At 41.5% G+C, this 18,569-nt stretch overlaps 1 protein-coding gene across 1 annotated transcript; it reads right to left on the bottom strand.

Moving 5' to 3' along the window:
- Positions 1-68: 68 nt before the first annotated feature.
- On the bottom strand, positions 69-18,506 carry AspRS (aspartyl-tRNA synthetase). The gene is made up of 15 exons (XM_050178294.3): positions 18,369-18,506; positions 17,983-18,079; positions 17,615-17,795; positions 15,588-15,690; positions 13,911-14,013; positions 11,581-11,655; positions 10,538-10,718; positions 9,114-9,248; positions 7,416-7,563; positions 5,968-6,036; positions 3,837-3,957; positions 2,584-2,664; positions 1,296-1,407; positions 490-561; positions 69-213 (listed from the first exon to the last, which is right to left on the bottom strand). Exons 1-15 carry the CDS (start codon positions 18,398-18,400, stop codon positions 122-124), a joined length of 1,602 nt encoding a protein of 533 aa, XP_050034251.1. The 5' UTR covers positions 18,401-18,506; the 3' UTR covers positions 69-121.
- Between the last annotated feature and the right edge of the window lie 63 nt (positions 18,507-18,569).

Genomic DNA, 18,569 nt, shown 5'->3' with positions numbered 1-18,569 from the left:
AATCTGCTTTTGTAGTGAAACATAACTCTGATTGTTACTTCTGTAAACATGACACACACAAAGTGACATGAAACTGTGAGGTGGGCTTTAATCAAAGCCCTTTTGAGCAACGCTTCCACTTTCATGGGGTCAGCCTCTTAGGGTCGCGTGGAAACATTGATGTTTTCCTGATGTTGTCCAGACCCAAGTACAGCATTGTAACTCGTTCCAGGCCTGCAAAGCATGACAGTGGATCTTATACTCGAGTGTGTGATGCAGATGGAAGGTGCAGCTCCAATTAAAGGTTAATGATATGCACTTGCACTGTTACCAAAAATGTAAACTATAACTTCCAACACTGCAGCTGACGCAACCAAGAACAATGAAATGCAAATTTAAAATTATTTTCACGCAACTTTTAAAGGGATATAAATAATTTGCTAACCACTATTGAGTTTAATCTTCAATAATAGCAAAAATGATTTGCTGAATGAACAAACAGTTGCTCACCTATTCCACCCCCTGCATGTGGGGGTGCGCCATACCGGAAGGAGTCTATGTAGGCCTTGATTTTGCTAATATCTGCAACAGTAGGATATTGTAAAAGTTGTCATTTCGTTCTTAGAATGACCGATTCACTGCAGAGTACTACAGAGATGAGGGCCTCTTGAAGCAGAGAAGTGTGAGCAAGCAGCATGCAGTGTAAAACACACATGCGAGAATTTGGCAACTACAACATCACCGACTATTTAAATAGCCTACCATAACCCCTTCACGCTCAAATTATGTCCATTGAAAGTTTAGTTTAACCACATTTCTTGCACCTTCTAAATCATAAAAAGTGCACTCCTGCAGACGAGATTAAGAATATTTAATTCTTCTGGTAGATTTCTCAAGTTTACAGAATGTGAACTCCATGCAAGAACCTTCTACGGGGAACAACTATTTCACATCCAGCATACTTGAGAAAGCACCTATCCAGCCATTTAAAATATATGCTGGTCATAAACCGTAGCGAAAAACAATGAAGCTGAACTGCTGCTGAGCGCCTTCCAACCTGATTTACTAAAACAGCTTAGTGCGCATGTCCAATCGGAAGTTTCATCAGGACGTTTGTAACACATCATTATTCTCATCAGTGCTATTGGCTTTGATGCAGCCTACTGTCGTGCACAACTGTGCACACGGCATATGAAGAGGATAAACCAGCAAGGCTGACAGCTACTATTAAATGTTGCTTTGCGACTACTGCACAGCAAGTCCTCACATACTCAAACATATGCAAAACGAGAGAACATGCGAAAGAGGCTACTGACCGACTCCATGTTCTTTGGCTCTTTCCGTTAGGAAATCTGGATCGTGAATTCGCTGGGCTCCAGACAGAATCTCTTCCCCACGCATGAACATGTCATAGGAGTTTGACACTTTCTGGAATCAGAGTGAGACTTGTCAGGATAAGCATGCCAGCAACGACTCTAACCAAGTCTAACTATTTTAAATAATAAGAGTCAACAGGTGAGAGTGCTTCCACGTGTGAAAACTTGTGGTGTGATCAGGACAGCATCAGCTTAGAGATTCCTTAATAATATATAGTAAATAAAAGATCAAAAAGTCCACTGTGCCCACATTTTAATAATAACAGGCATAAGTTATTGGGTAGCACATTGTGTGGAGTAGTATGTTAATATATTCTAGATATCTATTCAGAATAGGGCTGTGCGCTCTATTTCACGTTGTTATGACTATAACAAAAGCATAACACAAATTAAACTTGACCTCTCACTACAGCCCTTGCATGATTGTCGTGATATAGCCCTGCTATCATTATTTCATAAATATGTCAATAATACAGCACCATCAGTCCTGCCTCTTGAAGCTCCTCATTACAGGTCACACCGGCTGTACAATCAGTTCAATTTCATGCGCATCTATGTAAAGACTAATTCATTTAACTACTCCGCTCTTCCAAGAGCCCTTCGCCTTTGGAACAATCTTCCTAACACCATGGCTTATGGGAGTGACCAGGAAAAATTCCGGCATCTTCTAACAATGAAATTTTCAAGCTTTACATAACCTAACGTGTTATTTTTTCTTGAGTTTCCCGTTATTACTGTGCTACTACCCCCTAAATACTGTTATATTATTGCCAAATATTGTCCCGCTCGCTCTGTAATTCTATTGGTTATATTTTACTTTGTGAAAATTTCTTCTTGAAATTTCCTCTCGCGTTCAAAAGCACTCGGTTTGTCTCGTTTACAATTTTTAACACCACATTACTGCATGTTAGCGCATTTCTTACACTGCATCTTTTGTATATGTATTCACATATGTATTCTAATTATTGTATAATCTTTGAGTGTACTCTCCCCCCCTTACAAAATGCCTCTAGGGGCCTGTAAGGTATCTTTAAGTAAACAAATAAATAAACTACAACAGGGCCCACTCCCCACTGCTGCTACCAATCATGCAAAATACAAATTCAGCTTGGAATTCCACCAAAACATGTATGTACACTACATTCACTACACTGCATGTAGCAAATCTTGTCTACAAAAATTTTTAAATAGCTGTACAAGCAACAGGTGTGGCAGCAACAGAACATACCGGCTCATGAGGGTCAGGCATGGTGTAGAATGGCCTCACTTTGAGCGGGTATTTGTCCAGGATGTAGAAATCAGTGTCATACTGCAAATACATCAGACAGTTTGGAAATATGTCATACTTCACTGCTAAAAATGAAGCAGCAAAAGCAAATTTCAAAATTCTTGGTCATTTACTTCCAGTAAATCTCTAATGTGCATAAGTGAAAGTCATTATGATGATGCACTCTGTTGAGCCAGCATAGTTCACTGTGCAAAAGAATGACAGTGGGTTTCAAAGCACGGTCGCTCATGCCACTACGAACCTGAGAAAACCTCGATTCGCACAGGCTTGGGTATGGGTTGTGTAAACATATGAAAACATATTTGTATTCTCTCCTTGAGTCGACATAAATTTCAGCAAAATCCCAGGCAAGAATGGAAGTATATTGAGCCACGGTGTTTGGGAGGAATGCAAATGACGATGTTTTCCGGTGCATTTGTGACAGTACTGCGTGCACCAAGCAGCTTAGTTCCTCAATGTTCATCAGTCTACTCCACTTGCCATGCTGTGCCGTGCTGAGATGAGCTAATTTTTAGCATGCCTTTATTTATGGGGGAACTTCTTCAGCAACAGTGGCTGCTCAATCAAAACAACTGCCAGTAACACTTACACACACATTGCAGCACAGCACTATAGTACTCGGTGCCGTGTCATTATCCCAGTGCTTTAGTATACCAACATCTTTGCGGCTCTACTGGATTAAATGCTGACTCATCCTCTGTAAATGAGGCTCTTGACACACAAGCATTGACACACAAGCAGTCTTCTGAGAAACTAACTAATCAAATTGTGGGGTTTAATGTGCCGAAGAAGCATATGGGCTTATAAGAGATATTGTAGTAGGGGTGGTTCTGGATTAATCTCAGCCAGCCAAGTTTTTAAATAATGTGCCTAAATGCAAGTACATGAATGTTTGTGCATTCCACTTACACTGAAATGCAACCACTGTAGCCAATAATTCAACAAGCAAAATCTTGTTTTGAGCTAGTTGGTCATTCATCTCGAAGGGGGATAAGCAGAAAAAAATGACTAGGACAGGAATTGGCAGACAGGAATTGGCGTATGGCCTGTCCTGTTTTCTGACGTTTGCTCCCCTTAGAGAGTAAATGAAACCACAGCTTCAAGCATAGCAGCAGAAACGAAATTACTACGGCTTATTTTAAGGGATGAGTTATAATGAAATGCATGCGTATGAAACACTAAGCAGAACCTACCTTTGCCTTGACCAGCCGTCCCAGAAGCTTCTCATTTGGAGTGCTCAAATCATCTTCATCATCCATTTCAACTCCAGCTTCACGAAGCATCGCAACAGCCTCAGGAAATTCCAGCCGCAGGCTTCAGGGATAGGGGAATGAATGAAAATGCACTTAGAATAAAGAAGTTGGGTTACACAATTGATTCTTAGCACCAAAAGAGGGTGGTAGGAGGAAGCCCAATGCCAATGAGTGTGATGAAATGAGTTGTCTCTCTCTCTTTTTTTTTTAATCTAAAGAATCGACTCTGTTAAGTACCAAGGTTGCAACAAGCAGAATGACAAACACGACACACTAAGGTACTAATTTCACAGCACTCATACTGCACTCAAAGCTGTTGTGACAGGTGTCACATTTATTTTGGTTGTCATGCCACATGTTTCACTCAATTGCAAGAAGCATTTACTTTTATTTGCAGCCACTTACATCAAAACAGAGGGGAGTAATCATCTATAGATTAAAAATATGGGGTACATGTGTCATTTGATTGAGGCTATCGAAGCTAACAGACGCGGAAGGGATAAACGTGGTTTAAGGTGGGCAGCTGTGCTCATTCACGAGGGTACACCTCAGTTCATACTCAATTTTGTCAGTGCACCATACTCGTATATAGAAAGACCAAATTGTTTGTCAAGAGAAGTATGAGCATGTCAAGGGTTGTGGGGAGGGGATGGTTGCCACCACCTCTGGATTTACCAGTGGTTATGTGAGGCACTTATGAAAATCAATGTATCATTACCACGAAGAGCAGCAAGAACCACCATATCTGGACGAATACGTGTGACCAGGAATGCAACGAAAGGAGAAAATTTTGATGACTTGGGGGAAAAAAAGAAAAGACCGTAATGTGATCCAACAATGCATAATGCAACTGTAGCAGTGGGCTTCCAGTAAAACACTAAGGACGAGCTGTGCTTGGTGGAAGACATTCTTGTGAACACACATTCTTGTGAACAGGCATTAGAGACATCACCCATCATGCGGTGCTAAAATATAACAGGACATAACAACAACAACACAACAACAACATAAACATAACAGGCTCACGCCAAGGGCCCAAATGCATGCATGCAGGGGCAGCTGCACTTATGCAGGTGATGAGGTCACGCACGCAAGCACTGTGGTATGTACCAGGTTGAACAGTTCAAAATTTTAATGCGATAGCATTAAGGAGCCCGTGTCGCAGAAAAATTGGCGTCTGCATCCCACGTCGGCGTCCCGCGTTGTTTCGGCAAAAACATTTTTGAACCACGCATACCCAGGCCCTCCATGTGACGCAGGAAATTTACTGAACTAATTGAATTTCTCAAGCTAAAATGCATGGAAAAATTGTAAACTAAACTATGACTTACATACAACCTACAGACATGATGGCTCTCGGATTGTATTTTGACAATACGAGTAAACATAATTCTGTTATGGGAAAACTCAAAGAAACCCCTTTTCCAGCATTTCTACCATTCACAGAGCAGCCGTGGCGTCTGCCATTTGCGCGCGCCGGCGTGCGAGTGTCTTGGGGCCACAGGACGGCGCGCCCGGTTCTTTGCAATACCTCCAGCTAGCGCTCACCTCCGTCACATCGGAGGCGAGTGTAAATGTGGCAAGAGGCCGCATTTCTACCACAAAGCCCGTCTTCGTGCATAGCGTTTGTGGCCACCGGTTCCCAGTAAGCATTACGGTTACATACGCTCCAGTTGCCGGGAAGCGTGAGAAGCAGTCGGGGATCTTTTAATGCTATTGCATTCCACTCCTAAAGGCGATGCTTAATCATCCTCCAAATTTTGCACTGCTGTCTTGTTTGCTCTTCTTTACACTCTCGCTTCCTCAGAAACCCACATCTGTTTTTTTTTTTTAAACTGCATGCAGATCTGTACTGACATGAGGACAATGAAAGTCTGGTAAATTTTGAGATGCAAAATTGGAGAAGAAAGATAATGCAACCTGTTTATAAGGCTCGTATTTATATTTAAGAAAAGTGATGTATTCATGGTACTGTGGTAACTATTCACAGCAACATTTTAAATAGCATGAACACTGCAATTTGCATCTTGAGCGTTCTTTTTACAAATCGAAGCAAAGTAAAAAGACTTGCCTAGGCTCCAGAAACTTGAATGGAGGAGCTGGAAACTGCCGGTTGACTGCAGCGATTTCGTCGGCAAACCTGGTATTAGAAAGCATGTAATTTTCTTGGTGAGCACGCACTTATTGGCATTCAATATGGCATAACAGCAGTCTACTGCTGTTATGCCATCTACAAAGCTAGAACTTGACTTTTAAGTTTTGCATGGTGTCATCTTTCTGCTTGAGTCTTGGTATGACTAAGTTGAAGGTACTATGTACAATCTACTGTTTTGGCACTCTCACCAGCAGCACATCTTGCATTAGACATGTCAAGCAAGGAGTCAAATAATTAAAGGACGCATTATTATATTTATTTAAATTGGAGGCAATTGTTTTTTCTTTAAATATAGTTCATATGAAACTGGTAAGTCAGCTCCAATATGAGGACAGGGTGCAGCCTGCAAAACCAGTGCCACTCATGTCACTGATCAGTGCCTAGAATAACAGTTTCGTTTTCAACAGTCTATTTTATGTCCACCACAGGATGCAGACCTCTCCCAGTGGTTTCCAAATACCCCTTGTCTTTCACCAAGCTCTATCCTACACTTGCAAGTTTCTCAATATCAACACACCACTTGGCTCTCTTGAAATTCTTGGCTGTGTTTACCTTCCGTTTGGCACCGATTCTGTCAACTTATTCATCAATGGTTACCAGGTCTATGTGTCACATGACCTGCCCAACTCCTCTCTTAATCGCAACCAGGATTTCAGCTATACAACCATTAGCTGAATTCACAGAAGGGTTATTTGGCCTTCACTTTCTTTATGAATAATTGTTTTCCTGCCAAAAAAAAAGAGAAATATTTTGAAAGCATACTTTACCAGTCAAAACTGATCTAGTGATGCTCTTTAGGTGTCCGTTCAAGCTGCACCCCACTTTTATGGTGAGTGACACGCAGTGAACTTTGATAACATAACATAAATGCAAGATAACAATGCATTAAAATGAATGTATGTAGGTTGTAGGGCACAGATTTCAGTGTTACGGATGTTCGAGTACAAGCTGCAGTGTGTGCATTTTGAAATTGATACTACATCTGAAAGGTACCTGTAGCTCCAGTGTACAGTAGGCTTCACTGTTAAAGGGAACACACAGTTTTCATTCTGCCATTGGTTATCGCTGAGAAATGGCATAAAGGCCCACAGACAAACTTTTTTATGCATGAATGTGCATTTGATGGATCACATCAGCCACTTTTTACTGATTAAAAAGGAAAAGAAATGTTCCTGTTATATTGACTTTATTGATAGTAGTTAGGCGTTTTCTTCATTAATGGACAGTACTGTACATTCCATCTCGTGCAACAGCACACAGTGCAAGATTGTTTGCAGTCCAATCCATGGCTGATTCTTACTAGTCTACAGGGCTGCTTTGGGACTTAAGATTATGTGACAGCAATAGGGGATGAGAGCACACACCTATCGCGAAGGCCCTTAAAGATGTCGACAAACATTTGCCCTATGACGTCCAGCACTTCATGGTAGTGATAGTTGAAGGCCATTTCCAAATCCAAACCCACGAATTCACAGAGGTGGCGGTGAGTGTTTGAGTCTTCTGCCCTAAACACTGAAATCAAGCATAGGAGAAGAGACAGAACAATAATAGTAAAGTCGGTAAGACAACCTTGATGTCCTAAGTGTACAGACTTTGTCAAAGCTTACAGAGATCAATTGTGTACAGAACCAAAGGTGTTTCTGGGCTCTGTGATGGGGCTTCTGCGCTACTCCTAATTATTCTTACCAGCTATGTTGGGAATTATAAAAGAACGCTAGGCTTCCACTTGACCTCGGTGGGACAGTATAATGTCTCACATTAGGATGTAGCTAAAGTGATTATTTACAAGCAGGTCCAGCATAAAAGGAACACGTGGCTTGAATTATTACATGCCCTTGCTTCAGCATTGTAAATGAGAAAATGAAGCGGGCCAAATTTTTACAGCAGGAGAACTACATCATGTGAGGTCTAACAGGACTTAATGGAACATGGTCATAATGGCGCGTTTTGAGGACAGGACACTGTCCTGTGTGCATTCTTTCTGTGTCCTGTCCTCAAAACGCGCCGTTATAACCATGTTCCGTCAAGCCAGCAACCAACTAGCCCATCCAAGTCTGTTAAAGTCTAACAGGACACTTCTACGGTAATCTTTACCTGAATAACAATTACGCACTTTCTTTCATTTTAGGCTGACCTGTACAACTTGCATTTCTTAGGATAGCACATAAAATAACTTTACTGGAGTGCACTATGGCTTATACCCGTCAGATGGAAGGGTTGAGCGACACTTGCTGCGGACAGCACTTGCCAGCGTGTGTGTTCGATGGACTCATTTCACTGTGGTGAAACGTGCAGTCTAGCCTTGATAGTAGTGCTTGTAGGATAAATGAAAAAAAAAAGTTCATTGTGGAGTCAGCAATAATTGTAAGACCACTTTTTTTGTGATTTAAAATGTTATGAGCATCCTTGCGACATCAGTGAAGCTAAAACAAGCTTGAAATGTTCACCTTCGTTACCTGTCAAATCGGCCTTGGAGTTGGTCATTTTGACTGACTGGATTCTGGATATGTTCCTTGCTTGTATTGGCTCAAAACAAATAAAAGTGATAGCGTTGTTGTTTCTATTTTTTATGCAAAGCTTTTTTCGTTTTCGTAATAAAACAGGAACTGCTTCTAAAGCACAAAACGCTGAGAATCATATCAAGTCCTATGGCTGCACAAGCTTGTAATTGTCATCAACCCCAAATGAAACTTAGTTTTGTCATCTAGCATCCTGCTGCCAAAGTGACGCTCAGCGAGGTAAAGTGCACTTGCTCGAAGTGTCGCTAAATTTGCCCGCCTGACTGTGGTATTATTTTACAACACTGTCACAGCTCCCGACTTGTGCCATATAACGTAAACAGCAAATAATGAAAGAAAACAACACACAAAGGATTTCACATCTTCCAAGTAAGCAGCAGTTCGAAAAATCTAGACTGCTTGAAAAAAAATCAGCATTTGCCCGCTGAAAAAAAAAAATGTACAGTGAAAAAGTTGGTTATGCTGTGCTTGTAAGCCTAAGCTTGTGCAGGTGCCCTAGTCAATTAGTACTGACATTGTTCATTCATGACAGTTTCAACTCACCTGCTCCAACAGTGTAGACTTTATCAAAATCGGCTGCAATTGCCATTTGCTTGTACAGCTGTGGCGACTGTGCCAAGTAAGCACTCCCCTTGAAGTAGGAGACCTCAAAGACGTTGGCACCTCCTTCGCTTGCAGCTGCAACAAACAGTTGAGCCAATGAGATGTTTATCAGAGAACTACAACCCTTATTTTATTAAAAAGAAAAAAAAAAACTGCAGCTCTCTCAAACTTTTACCAGCGACAGAGAAGGAGCCTAACTTGTACTTGCGTGTTACACAAAAAAAAAGGGGGGTATGGCATGTGTGGTGTTCACCATTTAGTCCATACAGAAAGCAGCATCTTTAGCCTCGGCAAATGTTTTGCCAAGAGGTGTGGCACTACTGTGCAGGCAAAATGGTTGCTGGTCAGATATGCCAATTACACATTAACGTGGCAAACGTGGCTTGCCACCATTTTCCAACAATTTTTTTTATACCGAATATTTTGACTTGCCTAGATTACACACGCAGAGGATTTCCGCACCCACAAAGCAATCATGTAGCAAACAACATAATCTCCGAGATCCTGCCATGGTGCAGGACTGTAGCGCTGTGCCAGGATCTCGGAAGCCGTGTCCTACTGGGTACTAATATATTTCCTACATATAGCAGGTAGTGTGCCGCAGTCCCATAACAGTGCCCACAGAAAAATTTGAAGGCCAAGGGAAATCGCCAAGCCTTGCAGAAAAATTAAATAAAATTGGCCAAACTGCATTTTCTCCCTTACTGATGTGCTATGTTCTATACATTATCTTTTATTGTTAGATTGACTACTGTTCACCCGTCCTAAATGAGGCATATGACAAACTGGGAGTGGCTTCATATTTCTGCAGTGCTGGCAGCGCAAATCCAGTTATGTTCACTTCATCTTGCTCATGAAAGCCCCATTCTCTGTAAATATGATGCTTTGGGCAGTCTGATATATGACTAGAGCTTGAGTTTGGAGATGGAATGGATTTGCACAGTCACAGAGATGCAATCACAGAGATGCTAGACCTTTCCGCCACCTTCAGCTCCAGCACTTTCCTGCCAGATATGTACACCTTCCAATAACAGGGTTAATGTTATTTAACTACACTTTTTTTTTACTGAATGGTTTGTCATATGGCATGCTATTGTTAAATATAAATGCATGCAGTCCTTTTTCGTGAAGAAGATGCATAAGTGGGCTGTGGCACTTATTGCCCATAATTTGGCAACTTTAAACACTATCTTTCTCTGGTGGCCTTTGTCCTCGGACACAGTTACAGCAGTAGGCAAGTATCCGCTGTGGATGCAAGGGCAGACCACTTTTTGCACACTTATCGCTTAAGTATCTGTATTGCTAGCTTTTTGTCGACATTCTCCAATGGACCGCACGATGGACAGCAAAACCATCCAGCCTACCTGAAATAATCTTAGGCGTGTGTATCTCCACAAAGCCACGGCTGGTCAGGGACTCTCTGAAGAGGGCACAGACACCAGCCTGCAGCCTGTATATCGCCTGGTTTGCTGGGGTTCTCAGGTCAAGGACGCGATTGTCCAGCCGAGTGTCCTGATTCACTCTGATGTTTAGGCCTTCTGGGTCCTGGAAAGTGAGACAGAGCTCAGTACAGTGTACTGGTGCATGTAACCTATGGAGTGCAAAACCTTAATAATAATAATAATAATAATAATAATAATAATAATAATAATAATAATAATAATAATAATAGCAAAACATAAAAAGTAAATTTTTAAGTTTAGCAGTTCAAAAGAGCCCTTGCTTTCAAACTTCAGCACACAATGGTCTGTACGCAGATTTTTTGTGCTTTCCCACAGAAAAATATATTGCATTGCTAAATGTCTAATACAACTACATTTATGCTGCAGCACAATCTAATACAATAAAGCAGTATGTAGAAAGTCTTGTTCAACTGCACGCATAATAGTGGAACTACTGAAGAACTATTCTAAGAAATAACAATAAGGACTATCCTATGGAGTAGGGAATACCATCCTTTATTCCTTATTCTGTCAAAATTAAAAGGACACAGACCACAAAAAATTACAGCACTCTGGAACAAGGGCTTGCTGGATATACAGGAAAGGGTTTAGAAATGAACTTTACCATGCAATTTCTGCAATGATAGTCACAAAACCTGAAAAAATTATTTTCATAGCCATATCTTGTACGAAGAAATGCTGATATAAGGCTACATATTCGCAGGCTTTTACCAAACTTGTGAGAGCTCATATTGTCATCAACTTTGCAGACAGGACTAGCCCTCTTTTTACTGAATTGTACTACTCCATAGCAATATATGTATTGTATCTGGGCTCATTTTGTACATCATAAAATATGATGTAACAGAATATTGTTGTAAATGTTCATTGCTGTGAGTGGTATTGTTACTACACGTGAACTGCACTCCATTGAGAAACTGAAAACAAAAATGTTTTTAGCTTGCCTCCTCAGCATCAGGCCTTGCAGCATCCTCTACTTGAAGGGGGAGGCGTGGCTCAGCAGAACTGACAACAAAAAACTGAAACATGAAAAAGAATGTACAGGACATCATTTAATGCATGGCAGCAATACAACATATTCACTTCTCAAAGATTTGAACAGAAGAGAGAAATAGGTTAATGGGACACTTAAGACAAATATTAGGGCAGGTAGGGCAGGTAGTGACCGCGGATCCGGATCATGAGACTGAAATAATCAGAAGAATAAAAATGGGCTGGGGTGCGTTTGGCAGGCATTCTCAGATCATGAATAGCAGGTTTCCGTTATCCCTCAAAAGAAAAGTGTATAACAGCTGTGTCTTACCAGTACTCGCGTACGGGGCAGAAACCTGGAGGCTTACGAAAAGGGTTCTACTTAAGTTGAGGACGACTCAACGAGCTATGGAAAGAAGAATGATGGGCGTAACGTTAAGGGATAAGAAAAGAGCAGATTGGGTGAGGGAACAAACTCGAGTTAATGACATCTTAGCTGAAATCAAGAAAAAGAAATGGGCATGGGCAGGACATGTAATGAGGAGGGAAGATAACCGATGGTCATTAAGGGTTACGGACTGGATTCCAAGGGACGGGAGGCATAGCAGGGGATGGCAGAAGGTTAGGTGGGCAGATGAGATTAAGAAGTTTGCAGGGACGACATGGCCATTATTAGTACATGACTGGGGTAGTTGGAGAAGTATGGGAGAGGCCTTTGCCCTGCAGTGGGCGTAACCAGGCTGCTGATGATGATGATGAAGACAAATATTAGGTCAAGCTAAAGTGATAGATTAGTGTTCGAGAATCTGTAAGGCACCAATAATATCGTGAACAGAGTCTTAATGCTTGAGAAATCGGTGAAATGCAGGACATGATTAGAGACTCCTCCGGGGCTTTCAAGCACTTGCCCGATAACAAAAGCACTCCTCAGTTAAATTTTGTCACTATTACTCGATCACTTGTTGTAAAAAACATCTTTGTATTGTATTATAATATGAAATAAAATGCTACTTGTCCAGTTCTATTTCGCTTTTAGAAAATGAACTCGTTGAAATTACCCTTGACAATGACGTGGGTGGTTGAAAGGTTTCGTTTTTGCTCGACTCTGCACTGCCCACGCTTTTGCATTTCAGTAGTTTCATTGTCGTGTAGTGCTGCACTGGTTTTGCTGGCTCGCAAAACTCGTACAAACTGCAAGTAGCAGAGAATTCAACTTCCATGTGATGTTGCAGGTTGCCTGAACGGTCTACGCCACTTGACCAAAAAGCAGCTGCAGTGGCGAATCCACCGCTCTGTTGCTCTGTCTTGGCTCAGTACCGCCGTCTGTCGGGCGCTGTTTTACTCACCGACAGCATCAAACAGTGTATGCAACGTCACCACTCACTCGGTTGGGTGGTGGGAGATTTAAATTTCAAAAATGGTATTCGGACCCTTCAGATGCAATTTTCTTGTAAATAAAATCTTTTCTTGCCACGAAAGCAGCGTTGTGAGGTTTCTGGATGGTATTTAAACAGTTCAAGTCGACTTAGTATCTGCCTTTAGTGTCCCTTGTTAGGATCGGCCTGCAGCTATTTCAGCCCGCTGCACGTGTTCCAATCCCACCGCTGCCACCAGTTGTAGGAGTTGGAGTGCTCGTTGTCATGCTCGAAATGTACCCGTGAGCTGTGTGCTCGTAAGCTGTTTGCTGTATGTTAGTCTTGCGGGCTCCATATGGGAGTCACGCTAGACTGTCGATGTATGTCTTGTTCAAAATGTTAATATGAAAATAAACCCTGCTCGCCTAGCCCTGTCGTCCCAAGGTCCTCCAAACGACTACGACCGCTCCAACTCCTACACCCTTTAAATACTGACAAAGCTTTTTGTAGAGCGGGTTGATCTTAGATGCCATGGTATATAATCGGCATGAAGAAAACAGATAACATTGTGGGCGACCACATCACATCATGTCCTTGTTCCATGAATTTGTTCCAGCGCTTTTTGTATGTAAGATGCGCATACACTCACAATTTGTAGAAATATTAGGGATGAGCAAATATTCGAAGTTTTCAATACAAATCCAATATTACACATGAACTATCTGTATTCGAAAGGAGACTATATTTAGTATTTTCAAATACTTGAATGTAACATTAACAAACCTGACCACCGCATTTTCTTCTAGTAACATACACTGTAGTTATTCGTACATAAAAGGTAATGTTTCCACATTAATCTAACATTTGCCTGATGTGCGTCATACAGTGTAAATGTTTGCTTTTCACACTGTTCAAGATCGCTCACTACTTGAAATTCCTAGCCTCACCTCTTCAACATGGAGCTCAACGTCCTGTTGTGTGCAGCCTTCAACTTTCTGTGGAGATGTTTGCACACGCCCATGTACATCCACTATTGACTCTTTGTTGACTCTATGAGGGAAAAGCAAGCATGACTGTGAAATATAGCAAACTTAGGACTGTACAGAACAGACAGCTGCATTAAGTAATGCATATGGTAGTCGCATTGACGATTTAAGTGAGAAACCCTTTACCACATGGATAAAGGGTAAACCATCCTGCTGTTATCCTCCTTTTGTATGATTTCAACAGTGACCTGCTCAGTTAACCACAACAAAGTTAGTATCCTGCAAAGAACATTTAGATTTTGATTCTTTTTCTGTCCAAGTTATTTATAGAATCCTTAGGCTGCGTGCAACCAATGCCTTTAGTGCTAGAACTGTGGCACATGATAGAAGCAGAAGCACTGCATAGTTGACAGTAGTGAAAATCCTGCACATACATAATTAGTTTATTTACACATGATGCTGCCAATATTGAATAGGATTAAAGCAGGTGGGCACATATATTACCGACACGTAGTGGATACAATATTCAAAAACACATGGTAAATACGCATTCAGAACAGTTATTAACTTATTACCATATACAGCGTGTCCCAACTACCATGCAGCGAGTTTTTAAAGAAATGCATCATTCTATATGAATCAGATTAAGGGCATGTTGTATAGCGTCTTCTTAAGCAAGCTCCAGTAATTTTATAGTCCCTTGACATCCAATTACTTAAATAAAAAACTTACTTAACGTTTCAACGCTGTTCTGTCAATTTGGCGGTTGTAGAAAATCATAAGACAAGTGAAATTGAGGTGTTTCCAGTAAGGTGCACGTCACGTGTTTACTTTTGCCGGCAAATAGAGAAAGCCCGGGAAAGATTAAACATACCATGCAACTACGTACCTGCATGCACGGAATAGCAGTGCCATCAAACAGTGTCAGCGAGAATGCAAGCTATTGAGTGTTTGCTCTCGGTACCAGTGTGCCTTCATGTAGTTTGTTCACCTTTTTAATTGTTTTTCATAATGTTTTACATCCAGCATATGTTTCATTGGTTGCTATGGTTGCATTGGTGCTCTTAAAGTACGCTAAGCATTAAGTAAGATATAATATCTGACGTTCCTGGAGACAATTCTCGCATGGAGTCCACATTCTGCAAACTTGACAAAACTCAGTGAAGTATTGGAAATTCTTGATTTATTCCAAAGCAGTACACTTTTCATGATTCTGAAGATGCAAGAAATGTGGTGATACTAAATTTTCAATGAACAGAATTAGTTGCGGCATGAGAGGGGGTTAAAACTCAATGTACGATAGTTGGAACACCCTGTATGGCCTAAGTAGCAACAAAACTGTGCAATGATATCTATACAAACAAAAACAAATGTGTACCTAAATATAATAAGATAAACAACTATGGTACGTTAAAACGGAAAAAAAGGGGGCAATTGCCATGAATACAACACAACTACAAGAGTGTTTGAGTTTGGCCATATATGTCAAAAAAAAGAAGAGAACAATGTACAAAGCCCACGACAAATTTAGCACCTATACATACCATGAGAAACAACTCTGTTGTGCCAATATTCAGAACAAGCCATCATATTACATGCAGGAATTTACACTGATTAATGCAATTAGTCTTCACTTACACAGCACAGAACTTGACCATGGCTTTGCTCACTTTTTCTGACACAGCCACAAGGCATTGGACAGTGTACTGTTGCTGCCGCAGCACGAAAAAGCACTGCTTCCCTGTCAAAGACAGCAAAAAGCACAGAAATAGTTTGACATGGTCACCAAAGCACCATATGGAAAGTTCTACATGGTCATAACTGCAAATATCTGAGCCGGCCAGTATGACATATATGTAATACAGTTACCACACTGCTGTGATAACGAAGACATACTATTGGAAACACCATCATTGGTGCTGACATGTTGTGACACGGCGTTCAAAGCAGGGAGAAATATCATTAAATAATCAAGTGACTGCCGTGAAAACCCACAAGATGAAGGAAGCTCACGAAAGAGAGAGTCTGCATCCAACAGGGCTACAAGGAAAACACACACACACACACACACACACACACACACACACACACACACACACACACACACACACACACACACACACACACACACACACACACACACACACACACACACACACACACACACACACACACACACACACACACGCACACACAACAACAACAACAAAAACAAACAGCATCTAAATCTGAGCCAGTGGGTCTGTGATAGTCAATTGATAGTGGTGTGTCATCTTTCCATTTTGCCACATGTTCCGTGATCCTGCTGAAAGTTTATTACAGAAGCCATATGGATTTTTTTAAAAGACAAAGCTTTCCTGCTGAAAAAAGAAGTCTATCCTGGTTCGTGGATTAAACATGGCAATGTTGTGCTTCTGGGGCACTTGCTGTATGAAATAAGCTTACCCTACTACTTGCTAGCCTCCTGGCTCGCTCAGTTTGGGAAAGAATGCTTCCCTGGAGTAACCTTTTATTGTTTTTTACTAATGAAGTATAACAAGTCTGGTAAGAGATGAAAGCATTTATTGTTGTAATGTATACATCAACAAAAATACCCTGTTCCCTTAATAAATAGAATTGACTAAATAAAAATAGTAGAACAAAATTCTAAAATGCTGTCTAGAGAAGCAGTATTTCTCTATCCTTATATACTGACTATAAGATATTGCTCAATAAAAATCCACCAAATTTACCACAGTGCCAGCTGGTTCTTTATGAAATGTTTGAGCAGCAAAGGGCTAACTTTCTCCTCACGGATCTGTAAGGAGCTTTAAGTATACACATTTTCCTTCACATACAAAGTTGTAATTTCGTGTACACCAGCCATGTTTATGTGCGTTAGGCTGTTTGTTTTCAGCTACAACTTCATTACCCATTTAAGTAACCTTGGGAGCCATTGAAAAATTTGGTAAGGACATGCTTACTTTTTGTTGTTCACCAGGTTCACTTTGTCCTGTACTCATGAAAATTTGTTACACCAGGATGTGCAAAACACGGGTTCGCAGCACATGCTGTGCTACTACTGTTTCGTTATGTCTCGTATGGTGGACGATAGAACACTGGACTTCTGTTAACGGAGGTTAACTGGGTTTATTAAGCATGGAGTACACAGGAATGGGTGTGGTTACATGGAGGTAGAGTGAGTAGAGTGTTTTGAGACGGGGCGGCACCGACCAGCAGGAGAGCCAGACACAACTTGATAGGATATGTCGTCTGCTCAGAGTTCATAGAGGAGGAGGGCTGCCGTGATGGGACGGTGGGAGCGGAGGTTTCAGAAGGGGCGCGTGGCCAGCACATGCAGGATGGTGACGCCATCTCTTGAGGCTTCTTGTACCAACTACTATGCTGCTAATGCAACACTTTCGAATTCTTTACCAAAATTCATGTGGTGTTGATAGACGGGTGGCCTTGACATCATCCCAATGAAAAAGAAAGCTGTAATGTATTAGACGCTATGAATAAGAGCTCTAGCGTCTGCATACAACATCCATTATGAACATGCAAAGTTACCAAGTGTTAATTAACATTTGTTTCACAACTGCAGATTTCACTTTTACAATGCGCATGCGCTCAAAGTCAGTGTTTTCCCATGTGTTTGTGTGTACACGGCGTTTCTGCAGTCTCACCTTTAGATCTGCTCGTATGAAGCCGTCCCCGTACCCACACGTACTGGCCAGACAAAGGAGGCGCAAGGTCTTTAACTCGTGACAACTGACGTGATGTCTTCTCCGCGGACTGCAGCATTGGCAGCTTGCCGTAACAACCCTCCGAGTAGTCATCTTCCGCGTCACCGGACTGCTTATTTGCCTGGGGTATAGGAAGGATTTAATTATGCACCAAAAGTACAAAATGATAATATCGAACTTTCATACCTAGAGACAGATGCTTTAGAGGCCTCATAACAAGAGCAAGTCAATAAGAACAATACTTGAATGATGAGTTGTTTCACTTCTTGGGATGATCACGCGCAATACGTCTGATGCAACACACTCACGTTTTCTGACGATTGCTTCGCCGACTTCTTTGCAGCTTTTTCCTGCTCTTTGGCTTGCTTTTTCAGCGCCTTCTTCGAGAGCGGCTGGCCATCAGGACTGAAAGTTGACGAGAATGGTTCGTCAGCACCGATAACCCGGTTTAGTGGACGTCAAGAACACGTCGTGTTACTTACCACAAAGTACGGCAGGACGGGAGATAATAAAACAGTGACTCAACTAGCGCATTCTCAGTTAAATTAATTAAAATCGTCGCTTTGATTACAACACAGAGCAAAGACCGGCGAGCACAGCACACGCGTGTAAGTTCACGCGCAAGCTCTAAGCAATCACACGAAAGATTACTAACATTTCACCGCAAAATAGATGGACGTTGAAAATTACGTACCCGAGAGGAACATTTTCTTCGCCTTTCGTCATTTTTATCCTTCGTACACGACACGCAAAGCACACACTACACCAAACCCGCAACAGACCAAAGCCCACGCTGCACCAGTTAACGAAAAGCAAACTGAGCAAACCACAGTAACAAAAAAAGCCGCAAACGGAAACTTGATATACTCAATACGTTATCGAACTAAGTAGATTT

The sequence above is a fragment of the Dermacentor andersoni genome, chromosome 5, assembly GCF_023375885.2.
Source record: "Dermacentor andersoni chromosome 5, qqDerAnde1_hic_scaffold, whole genome shotgun sequence".
NCBI lineage: Eukaryota > Metazoa > Arthropoda > Arachnida > Ixodida > Ixodidae > Dermacentor > Dermacentor andersoni.
This window is presented reverse-complemented; position numbering and strand designations above follow the sequence as displayed.

Bases quoted from the DNA above. Each gene is read 5' to 3' on its own strand.
- AspRS (XM_050178294.3), bottom strand. From the start codon at position 18,400: ATGACGAAAGGCGAAGAAAATGTTCCTCTCGG. The intron at 6,037-7,415 runs GTGTGTGCTCTC...TTCTAATACCAG, and splicing joins TTTAAGGGCCTTCGCGATAG to GTTTGCCGACGAAATCGCTG. The intron at 2,665-3,836 runs GTAGGTTCTGCT...ATGTATTTGCAG, and splicing joins GACGGCTGGTCAAGGCAAAG to TATGACACTGATTTCTACAT.